General features: G+C 42.0%; 1 protein-coding gene across 3 annotated transcripts in view; it reads left to right on the plus strand.

The window, feature by feature from the left end:
• The window catches only part of ADAMTS9 (ADAM metallopeptidase with thrombospondin type 1 motif 9), a 195,145-nt gene that overhangs the window by 149,622 nt on the left and 30,258 nt on the right, over positions 1 to 15,265 (plus strand). For all 3 annotated transcript variants that reach the window (XM_043979758.1, XM_043979759.1, XM_043979760.1), the window contains 2 exons: positions 2,963 to 3,133; positions 14,801 to 14,971. In XM_043979758.1, the coding sequence (XP_043835693.1) occupies positions 2,963 to 3,133; positions 14,801 to 14,971 (342 nt within the window). The remainder of the gene's footprint in view (positions 1 to 2,962; positions 3,134 to 14,800; positions 14,972 to 15,265) is intronic.

Below are 15,265 nucleotides of genomic sequence, written 5' to 3' on the forward strand. Positions count from 1 at the left end.
AAACTAGCTGAGAAATAATAAAAGATACCCCCAGCTAGGCAGCAGAATCAGGCAAGGTTTGGTTGGTTTCCGCTATATTTTTAATGCCCTTTCTTTCAGAAAGCTTCAGAACTAACTCCTGAGAACTCAGTAGGAACCCCAAATGGACCAACCATTCCATGGAAATGATTGTCACAGCAAATAGTGTGGCACCTCCTGACTCTGAAAGTTGTAGAGACCAGATGCAATACTCAGCAACTCAGAGCCTGGACCTTGCTGGGCATTTGTAATCAAGCGAAATTGTCTCCTATCCATTACTTCTCCAAATGGATTTGGCCTTTTTGAAATAAGGCCAATTTTTCCCTTTAAAGATTCACATTCATCCACTGGACTTTTTAGATCCATAGCTAATGTTCAGCCCGAGAAATCGATGAAAAAAAATCAACATCTTCCTTGACTTAATTTGCTGAAGCCCCCATTTCCCATCATTTCATATCTCTCTTTTTCTCTTTCTCTCTCTCATTCTCTCGGTCTGTCTCTCTGTCTCTGTCTCTGTCTCTGTCTCTCTTTTCTGCTACTTGGTGCATTTTCAGTGTGTGAATTTGAACAAGAATACATTACTTGGCTTATTATCTTCACTTTACAACCCCAATGGATATTTTCTTAAGTTAGGAGCATAAACATATAATGTACAAGCTACAGATTCAAGTACACTTGCACCAGAAAATTGGCCTTTGCCTGAGAAACAATAACAACAACCCCTGACATGAAGAGACAGTATGTATAACATCTGGAAGGCTAGTAACAAACACCCGGATGTGCCTTTGACACATATTAGCCCTGTGACTGTGGGGAAGGCATAGTCCTTTCCAGTGCCTCCCTCCAAATGTCTCTTTAACACTATACCTTCAATGGGAGTTGCCACCAAATATCAGTGAGAGGAGTTTTCACAAAGGGGCTTCCTTTAAATAAATAGTTGAAGTCACAGGTGTGAACTCCCCACTTTAAAAAAATCAAAATAAAAACAACTATTTATTGTTTTGAACATTGAAAAGCATTTAAAACATTGATTCCTTTGAACTTCACAGGAACTATGTTGCAGGTGCTTAAAAAAGGGGGGGGGGTAGCTAGCAAGAATATTAGCATGTATGCCCCTCACCCTCTTGAGTCTTCCCAAAACTCATTCTGTTTGGCTTTTTCTTTCAGGTTATTAAAAACATTTTTAAGGGTTTGGGCTCAGCCTAATAGTAAGTCCTATGCTAACATTCCTGCCACAACTCTGCCATTTAACAGAAATCTATACAGGGCTTTGGTTGCTATGGGTTATTACTCAGACAATTTATCCTGGAACATGACTGCCTTTTCCATTGAAGACTCAATATTCCAATTGAATGTCAGCCAAATAGTTTGCTTTTGTTTTGCCTCTGCCTTCAATGGGATTTCTGTCACTGGAAAAGGAGTTAGCCTACAGCATGGCCCGTTATACTTGTTATGTGTGCCTCAAACATCCGCTTCCCAGCAGACCCTCTGTTTTTGGTAGCACAGATTCCATATCCCTTCATCCCCGCCATCCCCAGGGAGTAAAATTGGCCTTAAAAGCCGATTCTTTGTGTGCCCCAGATGTATTAACTCCTATTTCCATGGTTCAGCCTCAGGTAACGCTATCCATGCTTATTCATAAGCTTTGCCCGTTATCCAATTAGCTTTCCTATAAACCTTTAAAGGCTGACAGTCATATCAGTGTTCACGTGGGAAACATTTGAATAAATTTGGATGCATGGGCAGCCCTCTAAAGAAGGGTACTTTTATTGCTAAATATCTGTAATGGAAAAAATGATTATTTGGAGGAATTCATTTGCTTATGCTTTATGATGTTTTCTGATAGTGAATTCTCATTAGTCTCACCCAATGATGAATGTTCCTGCATGCTAATTGAAAGAGAATTTTTGCATTGTGTCAGCAGCTTAATTCCATTATTTAAGAAGTTCCATTCAGATGTATGTGACCTTAATACATGTTAAACATGTTTGTTAGTGGCAGCCCCATTAAAGAAGACCGTGATAGCCCTAGAGTTCGGCAAACATTTTTAATGGCCAACAATGCCTCTCCTAATCGAATGATGTTTTTGTTCTTTCTTATTGTCTAAACCCTAATAAAAGCAATCATTCTTGTCCTGCTCACAGGCAAGATTATGGAACCTCACCATAAAGAAACCATAAAAAATTAATTTAGAGAAGAGTTAATTGCAGATTTTATATGTTGCATTGTGGGGTTGGGTCAATAAACTATTTCCATATGATTTACATTATCTTTTCAAGGGCTGAAAACACTTAAGAAAATGTTTCTTTTTTCTTCCCTGCCCCACTGCCCCCCATCCTCTTAATATATGCATCCATATTTGTAAATAGACACCAATACAAGAATGAAATGGGGTGGGAGAATAACTTTTTTGCAAGGCAATAGACCAGAGGAGATATCTTCTACTTATATGGCTATAAAGTATTCAGTGATTTCTTTTATGTTTCCATGGGTTTTTTTCCTTCAAAATCATGTTATGAAATTTCAGTTTTACTGTATATTTTAATTCTCAAGTGTTGCAAATCTTCAGACACAAATAATTTCTGTTTTTCACTTGATGTACAGTCCCTGGTTTTTTTATATTGTGCCAATATTGTCCCTGATTCCCCCCCCCCTTTTCATTCAGATTTACTTCTTAGCATTTCTAATGACAAAGTGGTTGGCATTTCTTGCTTTAATATTGACTTCTGGGGCTTGGGTGAAAACACATAAACACCAAATTCAAATTTTGTGTTTTTCTAGAACTAAGACACCATCTTTGATTACTTTCTTTGCAAATATCAGAAATAGCCCAAATAGTTGTAGGTTTTCCATTAGGAATATAAGCCTCTTTTCCATCTTGTCTCCCTCCTCCCACCCTCATCCCCCAAAATATAAGAAGCTCCCACTTACTCTGTCTCCTCAGTGCTCTGTGTCTTGTGGCCAAGGAGTCCAGCAGAGGAATGTGGACTGTCGGACTGGAGCCCACAAAACAAGGGAGACCGAATGCAACCTGTACACCAGACCTGCATCAGAGCAGACCTGCCAATCCCCAGAATGTCCACTGTATACTTGGAGGACAGAGGAATGGCAAAGTGTAAGTAGAGGGCCCTGGGCAGGCAGTTCTCAAGCGTCCTTCCCTCCCTGAACCCCCACCCCCACCCCCAATGTTCACCGGCCGGCATCACGTTACTTCTGCTATGAAATCCAGCCAGTGAGGAGGATGACGGCTCTGGCTCCAGCAGAGTCCTCTGTCAAACAGCCAGGATTTACACTGCCAGGGGTGAGAGTCCTCTTCGTTTTCATACAATGTAATGATGGTGTTCTGAACATTCAAGTTTGGCTAACTGGGAGGGAAAAGTCCAACTTGTTCTGAAGCAGGGGAGAATGAGAGAATAGATTAGGAGGAGGCGGAGAGAAGCCTCTAGAGTGAGGCTGTCCCATTATTATTATAAAAAGGTCCCAGAATACTTTTCTCCCTGGGTGTCTCTTGGTGTGCTGTTGCATGGACAACAGTTGCTATTGAAACTTCGATTAATTTCTAAAAGGTGTGAGAACTTAAAAAAAACCAAACAAACAATAGCAAAAAGTATGTGATCTGAAGTAATTGCTCATCAGAGTCATAATGACCTAGACTGGGTTGTTTTGTGGGGTTTTCCACTCAAAGTTAATATTTGGTTCAGAAAAAGTATGGCAGAATGACGAAGGGCATGGACTTTGGAATCAGACCTTGGTGGAAATTCTCACATCTGACATTGATGACCTGTTGGCCTTGGGTGGCTTGGTTACCCTCCAGCCTCAGGTGCCATTTCCTCATCTGTAAAATGGAGTTGTTGGACTAGGTAACTTCTGGGATTTCTTCCAGATCTATAATTATGGTCCTGTGACCTGGGGTCCAGATCCCAATCAGTCACTTGCAGCCTGTGTGACCTCAGTCAAGTCATACCTAGAACATCTCTGGAACAGTTGTATCACATTACATTTAGATACCAACACTTTGTTCAGCCTTTCCCCCAAATGACAGAATACTACTTTGAGGGAATCTTTTTTTCTGGGAGACTTTTTAGAATAGGATGTCATAGGGTTTGGGGAATCTTACCCAGGAGTAGAGGGAGGGAGTATGTCTTCTGGACTCTTCCAACCCTGAGATCTTATAGCAATCTCATTATTTTTCTGGTGGCTTTCTGGAATCCTCCTTCACTCCCTTTCCATCATACACCCTTTATACCACTTCTACTGATTTTCTCACACCTAGAGAAGCAATTACTTTCTACCTTGTAAAGGTAAATCTTGCCAATTCTTCAGGTACTAATTATGCAAGCTATAGCTAGCTAAGGTATTTGCTTATCTTTTTCAGACCATCTCTGTCCTTGTTAGCACTTGGGTTAGGGGAAGGAATCTTGGTGTCTCTACTAAGAGAGATGTGGGACAGATGAAATTAAAATTGGTCTATTGGTAAAAGGGGGAGTGTGGTGGAATTGTCAGTGGTTTTCAGTTCATTTTACTGTTCCATGCTCCATTGTACTCTAGAGCTGGCTACATATAACAAATCAAGGAGCAACTTAGCAAGGTCAGCTCACCATTTCTTCCCAAAGGAGGTGAGAACAATGTGGAAGAGAGGAAAAATTCCCCCGTCTTATCTTTAATCAGAATATCATCTTGTCTTTCCCTTTGATGTTCTAACTTTATGCCTTCTTCCCTTCACTCCCCTTCCTTCCTTCCATCCTTTCTTCTTCCCTCCTCCCTTCCTCCTTCCCTCCCTTCCTTTCTCCCTTTCTTCCTTTTTTCTTTCTCTCCCTTGCCCCCCTCCCTCTCTTCCTCCCCCTAAACCTGCACCAGATTTAAAACCAGCAAAGTGTTCCAAGCACTGAAAAGCAAGCAAGCATTGGGAATGGCTCTAAGCTGAGTACTAACACCTTGGCCAAATATTTCCAATTCTTGAAACAACCACAAGAATGGAAATTTCAGTCCTCAGTTCACATTGAAAGTTCCTCTTGAATGCCAAAGAATGCAAATCTTGTCTTGAATACATTAGGCAAAATGATCTTCCCCCTACAAACTGAATAAGCCCAAGTATTAATTTCATATGCAGGCAACGTTTGTTTGTTTGTTTGTTTGTTTGTCCTACCTTCATATGATTCCATTTGCTGAAGATAAGAACAGAATGCTCAATGGTGCCTGTACCCACAGAGGTCTCCTCCTTGTTCCCTCCCTCACAATATTTTTCAAAGAAACCAGAGGGAGTTCCCTCTAGCACAGAAAATATTAATGAAGCCCTTTTTGGATAAGAGCATTCAGCAGACAGACTCTAGTGTTGAACCCTCTGACTAGTTTCCTGTCCCATGTATATGCAGGCAGAAGTAGGGGATCTGAGGAAGGTCAGACTGTGGGCATCACGGCATAGCAGAGGACAAAGGGAACCTGGCAGAAAGGGCACCAGGCAGTAGCCAATTCATCCCCCTTCCAATCTAGTCCAGCATTTTTTTTAAGCAGCATGGTGCTGGGAATAAAAAAAAAAAAATGAAAACCTATCCCTGCCCTGCAAAGGAGAGAGTTTGCAATATAGAAACTAGGAGAGAAAGGTGCTCATCGATAAGCAACCTGGAATAAAGTTTTATATCCAAATCCATAGGGGAGGCATGTCCTTAGTCATTCATGGTAATGATGAGGAAGACACTAATATTGTTCATAGCTAGCATGTAAGTAGCACTGCAAGGCACTTTACATAAGTCCTACTATTTAAGCCTCATAACAAACCTTTGAAGCAAATGCTGATATCTTCATTCTACAGATGGGCAGATTTGCTCATAGAATTCCAGGAGCTGAAAGGGCTTTCAGTGACCATCTAATCCAACCGACAAGCAAACGTGAAAAAGAAAAAAAAAAAAAGAAGAGAAACAAAACAAAACAAACAAGTGAAAAAGAACACCAATACAGAGTATTCAACAACTGGTCATCTATCATTTTAATGAAGACCACCAATGAGAGATGGCCTCATTTTCCCGAGATAACTCATTCCATTCATGGGTCTTTCTCAATGTCAAGAAGCCTTACTTATAGGGGCAGCTAGATGGCGCAGTGGATAGAGCACTGGCCCTGGATTCAGGAGTACCTGAGTTCAAATATGGCCTCAGACACTTGAAACTTACTAGCTGTGTGACCCTGGGCAAGTCCCTTAACCCCCATTGCCTCACCAAAAAAAAAAAAAAAAAGAATAGATTAAGAAGCCTTACTTATATCAGGGAATCCATTACCTCCATAGACAGTCCCTTCTACCTTAGGATAGTGAAATTTTTCCCCAAGAAGCTTACTTTTTCTTGGAAGTGGGAGGGCAATATGAAGAAGTTAAAGGACTTGTCTAGGGTCATACAACTAATAAGGATTTGATGCAGAATTTGAATTCAGGGCTTCCTGAGACTAGTCCTATACTTACTGCCTAACTGCCCCTCTCAGTTCCATTCAATATATAGCAAACAATGACTTGATCACAAAGAAGATGTTTCCCAGTTTTTTAGCTTTGATTCCTTCGTGGCTGCTGCATTAACAGGTAGAACAGTTCAGAATAAGGGCATTAATAGTCTACCCTTAGAAAGTTGCCAGATTCTCCCAAATCATTGCTTTTCCCTTTTATCTTTGTTGCACCTCCTAGTCAGTCATTCAGGTAGTAAGTATTTATTGAGTGCCTATTATGTGCCTGGCATTGTGCTAAATGCTGAAGATACAAAGAAAGGCAGAAATAGTGCCTATCCCCCAAGGAGCTCACAGTCTAATGAGAGAGACAGCTTGCAAACAACTATGTGCAAACAAAATGCAGATGAGATAAAATTGGAGATAAGCTCCGAGGGAAGGCGTTAGTATTTTTTTGTGTGCAGGGCAATAAGGGTTAAATGACTTGCCCAGGGTCACACAGCTAGTGAGTGTCAAGTTTCTGAGGCCAAATTTGAACTCAGGTCCTCCTGAATCCAGGGCTTGTGCTTTATCCACTGCACCACCTAGCTGCCTGGGAAGGCGTTAGTATTGAGGGAATCAGGAAAGGCTTCCTGTAGAAGGTGGGACTTTAGTTAAGACTTAAAGGAGGGGGCAGCTAGTTGGCACAGTGGATAAAGCACCGGCCCTGAATTCAGGAGGATCTGAGTTCAAATCTGGCCTCAGACGTTTGACATTCACTAGCTGTGTGACCCTGGGCAAGTCATTTAACCCTCATTGCTCTACCAAAATAAAAAATGTTGGGCAGCTATGTGGCACAGTGGATAAAGCACTGGCCCTGGATTCAGGAGTACCTGAGTTCAATTTCAGCCTCAGACATTTGACACTTACTAGCTGTGTGACCTTGGGCAAGTCACTTAACACTCATTGCCCCACCAAAAAAAAAAAAGACTTAAAGGAATCCAGAGAAGCTAGGAGGCAAGGGTGAGGAGAGAAAGGGTTTCAGGCATGGGGGACAGACAGTGAAAATGCCTCAGGAAATAGAGATTCTTGTGAGAGGAACAGCAAGGAATCACTGGATCACAGAGTATGTAAAGAAGTAAGAATAGTGTATAAGAAGACTGGAAAGGTATGAAGGGATCAGGTTGGGAAAGGCTTTGAATGCCAAAGAGAGGATTTCATATTTGAACCTAGAGGTAATAGGGAGCCACTGGAGTTTATTGAGTGAGGTGACATAGTCACCTGTGTTTTAGGAAGATCAATACCTGAGTAAAGGATAGACTGTAGTGGACAAAGATGTGAGGTAGCAAGATGCAGCAGAAGGCTGTAGTTGTGAGGTGAAGAGGGCCAACATCAGGATGGCGGCAGTGTCAAATGAAAGAAGGGGGATCCATGAGAGATATTATGAAAGTAAAAATAACAAAACTTGATACATGGCCCACACTAGTTTGGCAGTATTGTCAAATAAGGAGGTGTAGGGGGCAGCTAGGTGGCGCAGTGGATAAAGCACCAGCATTGCATTCAGGAGGACCTGAGTTCAAATCTGGCCTCAGACACTTGACACTCACTAGCTGTGTGACCCCGGGCAAGTCACTTAACCCCCATTGCCATACACATACACACACAAAAGAGAGAGAGAAAGAAGGAGGTATAGAGGAGAGATGTAAAGGTAGAATCAACAAAACTCGGCAATAAACTGGATACAGAGAGAAAAAGAGAGAAGTAAAGATTGACACCAAGTACTGAGCTTTGGGTGATTAGAAAGATGATGGGACTGTTCAAGAATGATAGGAAAAAGGGCAGCTAAGTGGCATGGTGGATAAAGCACCGGTCCTGCATTCAGAAAGACCTGAATTCAAATCCAGCCTCAGACACTTGACACTTACTAGCTGTGTGACCCTAGGCAAGTCACTTAAACCCAATTGCCCCCTCCAATAAAAAGAATCATAGGAAAATTAGGAAGAGGAGAGGATCAATAATAGGTTCATATTGAGTTTAAGATGTCCATCGGACTCCAGTTCAATCCATTAATTAGCAAATATTTTTTGAGTGCCTGTGGAGTACCAGGGAACTTTGTTCAAGGTTTTTCTCCATTCTAGTATTAATAATAGCTCACATTGACTTAGCAATAAGGTTTGCAACATGAGTATAGACATTAGATCCTCTTCACGTTATGGATTCAGTACCATGACCCTCACCCCTACTTTGCAGGTGAAGAAGCAGAGAAGTCGAGAGCTCTGCCAGTGGTTACACCCTGTGCACCTGAGGCTGACTAGCACATATATTTCTGCTGACTCCCAAGGCCAAACTCTCAACTCTGTTAACTCTCCCATCGGTGATAGGTGGGCAGTCAGGGATCACGTTGTTTTTTCCACACGGTTCTTAGGTCTGGGCACTGAACAGTGGCAGTTCTTTAAGTCCACGCATGACAGACTAGGATCTGGTGGTGGTTGGAAATATACTTCTTTATAAGTCACTGTTTAACAATGCCCATACAGCTGTTTCCTTCTTGCTGGGCCCCTTGTCTCATCTTTGCTTCCAAGTCATTTTTTAAAAATGAATATGTGTTTGGAGGGAAGCTCTGTAGAAAGGAAAAATCAAATCAGCCCAAAATGTGAAAAGCCCAGATTTGTCTTTCTGAGCATTTCTCAGGGTCTTCAATATCCCTTCTTGCTGACAAATGACACAGGGGTGAATGTCAGTGTAATCACAGGTGTAAGGCAGCCTCACCCAAACTGGGTTCTCCTATCCAGCTGGAATCCTGTGATTTTCCTGGGTGATCCCTGCCAGCCTCCTAATGCAAAGTGGGGCTTTCTTACATCGGGCGATGGAACATTTCCCCATCTCCTGAAAAATTACAACTCTGTGTAATTCCACTCCTTCCTGGGATCAGCTGCATATCAAATTCTAAGCTGCTTGAAAGGGGGCTCTTGATGCCATCTATCTACCCATATTGAAAAGGGCAATACCACCAGGGAAGAATTGAGCTTTCAGACCTGAAAGAAGATATTTGGGAAAAAGTCTATAAGCTGTATAGATCTGATGCATATTTGTTTATGTGTGTAAGCATATGCTTGGCCGTCTGATGGAAAGATTTCTATAAAGAATAAAATGTATGCTGGGAATAAAACAAATACTAGGTTCCAGCCTCTCTGTGCCTCAGGTTGGCTGTCTGTAAAGACGGTGACTAGACCACCCTTCTGGACACATGAAGCTAATTCTAGGCAGAGATTCAAAAGTACTTTGAGTTCTTCGAAAGAGAGGTACTTTACTAAGCTCTCAAGCTGATGTTTTTAAAGCACATTTCTGACTGTCTCTCTCTCTCTCTCTCTCTCTCACACACACACACACACACACACACACACACACACACACACACACACACCTTCTCAAGAAACTCCAGTGGGATAAAACACAAACTCCCCTGCTTGGTATTGAAAACCCTCCACCAACTGGCTCCAGGCAGTGGTTGATTTGCTATGTCCCATATATGGTGTTCCATTTCCTATCTCATGCCTTTGCACAGGCTATATTTCCCTAATGCCTAGAAGTAAATATAGAGGTAACTGAGCATTTGCTATACATCTACTATGTTCCGGGCATTATGCTAAATATTTTACAAATATTATTTGATCCTCACAATAATTATGGTAGGGAGATGTGATTATTAGCCCCATTTTACAATTGAGGAAAGTGAGGTAGATGAGTGAAGTGACTTGCCCAGGGTCACAAAGCTATTAAGTGTCTGGGGCTAGATTTGAATTTGGGTTTCCCTTACTGCAGGCCCAGCATTCTATCTGTTACCTAGCTGCATAGAATATACTTCCTCCTCATCATTACCTTATGGACTCCCCAGGCATGGAAAACAACAGGAAAAGAAATAGAGGCAGAAGAACTCAAGCCAACCCTATTCCTGGGGTGAGGGGAGAGAGTGATGCAGTTTGACCATCATACAGGTGGAAGAGAGAGCATGAGATAATGTTTGTAAAAGTGATGGGGAGGAGGCAGCTAGGTGGCTCAGTGGATAGAGCACCGGCCCTGGATTCAGGAGGAACTGAGTTCAAATTTGGCCTCAGGCACTTGACACTTACTAGCTGTGTGATCCTGGGCAAGTCACTTAACCCTCATTGCCCTGCAGAAAGAAAAAAAGAAAAGAAAAGAAAAAAGTGATGGGGATCCAGATTGCTATTGGCTTTGAATATTATTAGTCAAGGGTGTCTAGTAGGAAAAATGGGAGCCACTGATGATTTCTGAGAAAAGGAGGGATATAATATCAATATTTCTGGATGGATCCACATGAAAGATGATTCTAATGGTGAAATACGGGATGAATTAGAGGAAGAGAGGGTGTAAGTAAGAAAATCTTTTGGAGAGCAACAGAGCAGGGGAATGGCAATGAGAATGCTGGTGGGAATGAGACTTTCTCCATTCAAAAAATAGCTTTTGGAATACCTACTATGCAAAAGGCGCTGTGTTAGGGATATAAAGGCAAAAACAACAATGCCTGCCCTCAGGATCCTTCCATTCCATCATTAAACTCTAGAAAAATGGAATGTAGCTTTTATTTTATTACAGAAATTTTCTTCCACTTTGATGATGATCATACTTCTATGAAAACCCTGGTTCCCAACTCCAAAAGAGTTAGAAAGACCTGTGCCTTTTGGTTACCTGCATTTTCTTGGAGTGTATAGGAAAAAGAAAAAACTGCAGAATTTGATTATCTGCCTGGGGGGTGGGGTGGTGATGAACATTCCAGCTAGATTGTTTAGACAGGGCAAAATCAAATAACTGAATGTGAATGTTCACAATTTTAATTTTTATTATCATTAATTTTTATAAAGAAATGAGAAGTGATTTTTAGGATGTGAATGTGGCATAACTACATCAGAAAAAACAGGGATTTTGAGGTGTTTTGCTTGTTTTTCTCCCAGAGGTAGGGCAGGGTGACATTATCCCATCCACACCCTTTTACCCACAATCCCTTAGAAGTAGAGTACAGTGAAGTTAACTGGTTTGTGGGGGGACCAAGCCCATGGTCTCATTCTTCAACCTAATGAACTAACCAGCCGTAGTCAGAAAAGGACCAAGTCCCTAATTGAGAGTTTCAAACAATCAATCAGTGCCTTCTGTAGGCCAGACCATGTGCTGGGCCCTTAGTAGGTGTTTCATTTTGTGAACCAGTAAGTTACTGATTTATGCTTAAGAACTCTGAATCCCAAATTACCCTTAAACTGACAGAAAGAAAAATACAGCCGTGGCACTTAAGTTATAAGAAGGAAATCCCATGAATAGGAATTGCTTTGGGGACATTGGGGAGGTGCAAGAGTCTCGGAATGGTCGTTGCCACCACACTGTGCCTGAAAGGCTCTCCCTTAGCCCTATCCCACCCCAGAAAAATTCAATTTTCATTATGGGATTTCCAGAAATAATTTTACATTTTACATTCCTTTATCCCTCTGATTTTTCCATTTTCTCACTGATTTACGACTAAGGAGCAAAAAGCAATTGTTTTGAATATTTGAAAAATCATTTGCAGTCCTCAGTCCCAACTGCAAAAGAATTCAGCACAACCTCCTCAGAATATGACCCAATTTCCTCTTAGGGGGCTATGATTTTCTGCCCACATAGTCTGGAAAATGAAGGCAGGGAAAAGCAATCAACCTCAAACGGCAGATTATGTGACACTGCCTTGGTTGGCTTCTCTAAGTTTGGGGCCCTTCCTATACTGATTGCTGTGTTTTCAAGTTCTCGATGACTGCAGAGCAATCTTCCAGGCATGACATTTTTAGCCCATTACTGCAAATGATTCCTTTCACATCATCGTCCGTGGGCTAATCCAGTTAGTTGGAAATGGTAACACTTTAGAAGCCTTTTATAGCTGATAAGTCCTTTTCCCCATTTTTCAGATGAATAACTGGTAAGGAAGGCTTTCTAGTTCTACTTTGAGGTAAGTACATTAGAAGGAAGATGTTGCCTGTTAGCACTGGCTGTCCTGGGGAGCTCAGACACTCAATTATTTCTTCTTTCTGAATTATGGAGGATCCTGGGAATCAAGGCAGCCTAGAATTATTAGCTATTCATTCGGTTGTGTTTTCCAGAGATCTGTAATGACATTTCAGAATACCTTTTGGGAATTAAAATGATGCTAGGGGGGTCCTTAGGCCAGAATATTCTAGTTTGAGGATTCTTCTATTCTTCTGTTCATTAAAATAATAAATCTCTTTTTGGGTCATGGACCCCTTTGGGGGTCCATCTGGTGAAGCCAATGGATCCCCTTCTCAGAATAATAGCTTTAAGACATAAAGTGAAATGCAGAGGATTAAAGAGGAAACTAAAGGTTAAGAAAATAAAGATACAGGTTTTTCCCATTCACCTAGCTACCGGACATTAATATGGTACTTTATTATTTCCGATGCACTTTATAGCTCTTATTTGAATCTTGTGAGGTTCTTTATTACCATCCCATTTTGTAGATTAGAAAGTTCATAAGATCATAGAAAGCTGAAAGGTTCAAGCCCTGAATTGTACAGATGAAGAAACTGAGGCCCAAAGCGCTTACATAACTCATCTAGCAAATGTCTAAGGTGGAATTTGAACCCAGGTTTTCCCACCTCCCAAGTCCCCCACTTGACCACAGATGCCTCTCAAAAATCACTAGAGCTCTTATTTTCCCCCCATCATCTCCTTTGTCAGTTCCTCTCAATTCCTCAGACACTAGAAAATTGGTGTTTATATTAAGGGTTAACCATCCTTCAGGAAGAGAGCTGGGGAAAAAGCAAGCCCACAGCATTAATGAATCATTGCTGCTCCATCCCCAAATGCTTACTTATTTACTCAGATTAAGGCATTGTGGCCCAATAGAAAGATCTAGGGCTCAGGAGGCCTGAGTCCAGCTCAGCCGCTAACGAGTGATATGACCATAGAAAGATCCCAGTCTGTGACATGTGTGTGTGTGTGTGTGTGTGTGTATAGGGTGCATTTTTTCTTTTTTTCATAAAAAAAATTTGGATCAATATGTATTTTTCCTTCCCTTTTCTCCCCCATTTGAAAAAGAGAAAAAAAAACATTTTAAAACAAATATACACAGTCGAGCAAGCAGATTTCTACCTTGGCCATGTCTAGAGATGGGCATTTGATACCAGACTGGGGATCAGCCTGTCATGTCTAGTTAGGAGGGTGGATGGCATAGTTTGTCATCAGTAGTTTGCAATCCTGGTTGGTCATTTCATAGGTCAAAGTTCTCATATCTTTCAAGGCCATTTATCTTCACAATATACAACGAATTTTTCATTGGATTTAGCAGAGAAAGAGATCTTAGATTTTCAGTCTGGTCTCCTTATTTTATAAACATAATAGCATCATAGACTTAACTCTACAACTAGAGGGGTAGAGAGGGAGCAAACATTTATTAAATGTCTTCTTTGTGCTTGGTTCTAAGCTAAGCACAATATCTCACCTGATCTCCACAACAGCCCTGTGAGATAAGTGTTATTATTATCGCCATTTCATAGATGAGAAAACTGAGGCAGATAGCCACTAGACTTGTAAGTAAGTATCAGAGGCTGCATCTGAACTTGGATCTTCCTGATTCCAGACTCAGTGCTCTATCCGCTATACCACCGAGGCACTATTTAGTCCAGGGATTCTTAAATTTCAAAGGGGTCTTGGACCCCTTGAAAGTCTGATGAAGCCTATGGAGTCTTTCTCAGAATAATAAACAAAATAAAATACACACAATTATAAAGGAATCTGGTGACGTACAGTTATCAAAATATTAGAGAAATCTTCATCAAGGGGCAGTTAGGTGGCACAGTGAATAAAGCACCGGCCCTGGATTCAGGAAGACCTGAGTTCAAATCCAGCCTCAGACACTTGACACTTACTAGCTGTGTGACCCTGGGCAAGCCACTTAACCCTCATTGCCCTGAAAAAAAAAAAAAAGAGCTCTTCATCTACTCAATCTCCTCATTTTACAGATGAGGAAATTGAGGGCCAGGGAGGTTCTTTGAGGAAGTTGAAATGCCCAAATCCCTCTGTTTGAACCTAATTTCTGGTGCTGCTGGTCTAATCCGAGGCTCTTGGGTTCCGAGGTCCACAGTTTGTGAATCACTATTATATGATAAAGTTTGCGCCTAAGCGACATGTGGTAGCATTGCTCAGAGGCCCAAAAGGCCAGACCTCCTTCCAGAGGTGGCTGACTTAAACCCACAAAGTAGCCTGGGCCCGGGAGCAAGCCACTGGGAGAATGCTTCCTCTTGGCCAAGACCTCAGCCCCCCTGGGCACTCTGCCTGCAGATATCCGGATTGTCGGCCAATGACCACTTCTGTGTCCTTGCAGTGCACAAAGACATGCGGAGAAGGTTCCAGGTATCGAAAGGTGGTGTGTGTGAATGTCAACAAGGTCGAGGAACACAGCCTGCACTGTGACCCGAGCCAGCGGCCCCCAGACCGAGAGAGCTGCAGTTTGCAGCCGTGTGAATACATCTGGATCACTGGCGAATGGTCGGAGGTACTTCTGGTTGGCGGGCAGCAGCAGGGGCTGGGTACGGGATCAGTAAGGCTGGTGGTAGCAGGACCAGGCCTTAGCTGTTTGGGTGAAGCTACATCTCCTCTATTTACAGGGAAACCTTCAGGAAGCCTGTCCCCCTCCCCCTTTCCTCCTTTCTCAAGAAAGGCTTGGGCTGGCATAATTAGCATTCAAGGACTGGGAGTCAGTCAATGAAAAGGCAGAGTCAGGAAATGAAGTGTCATGTGTAAGGGCAACAAGACCTGTGTGGCTGAGCCATAGAGTTTGTGGAGAAGA

Source organism: Dromiciops gliroides, chromosome 1 (genome assembly GCF_019393635.1).
Source record: "Dromiciops gliroides isolate mDroGli1 chromosome 1, mDroGli1.pri, whole genome shotgun sequence".
Classification (NCBI taxonomy): domain Eukaryota; kingdom Metazoa; phylum Chordata; class Mammalia; order Microbiotheria; family Microbiotheriidae; genus Dromiciops; species Dromiciops gliroides.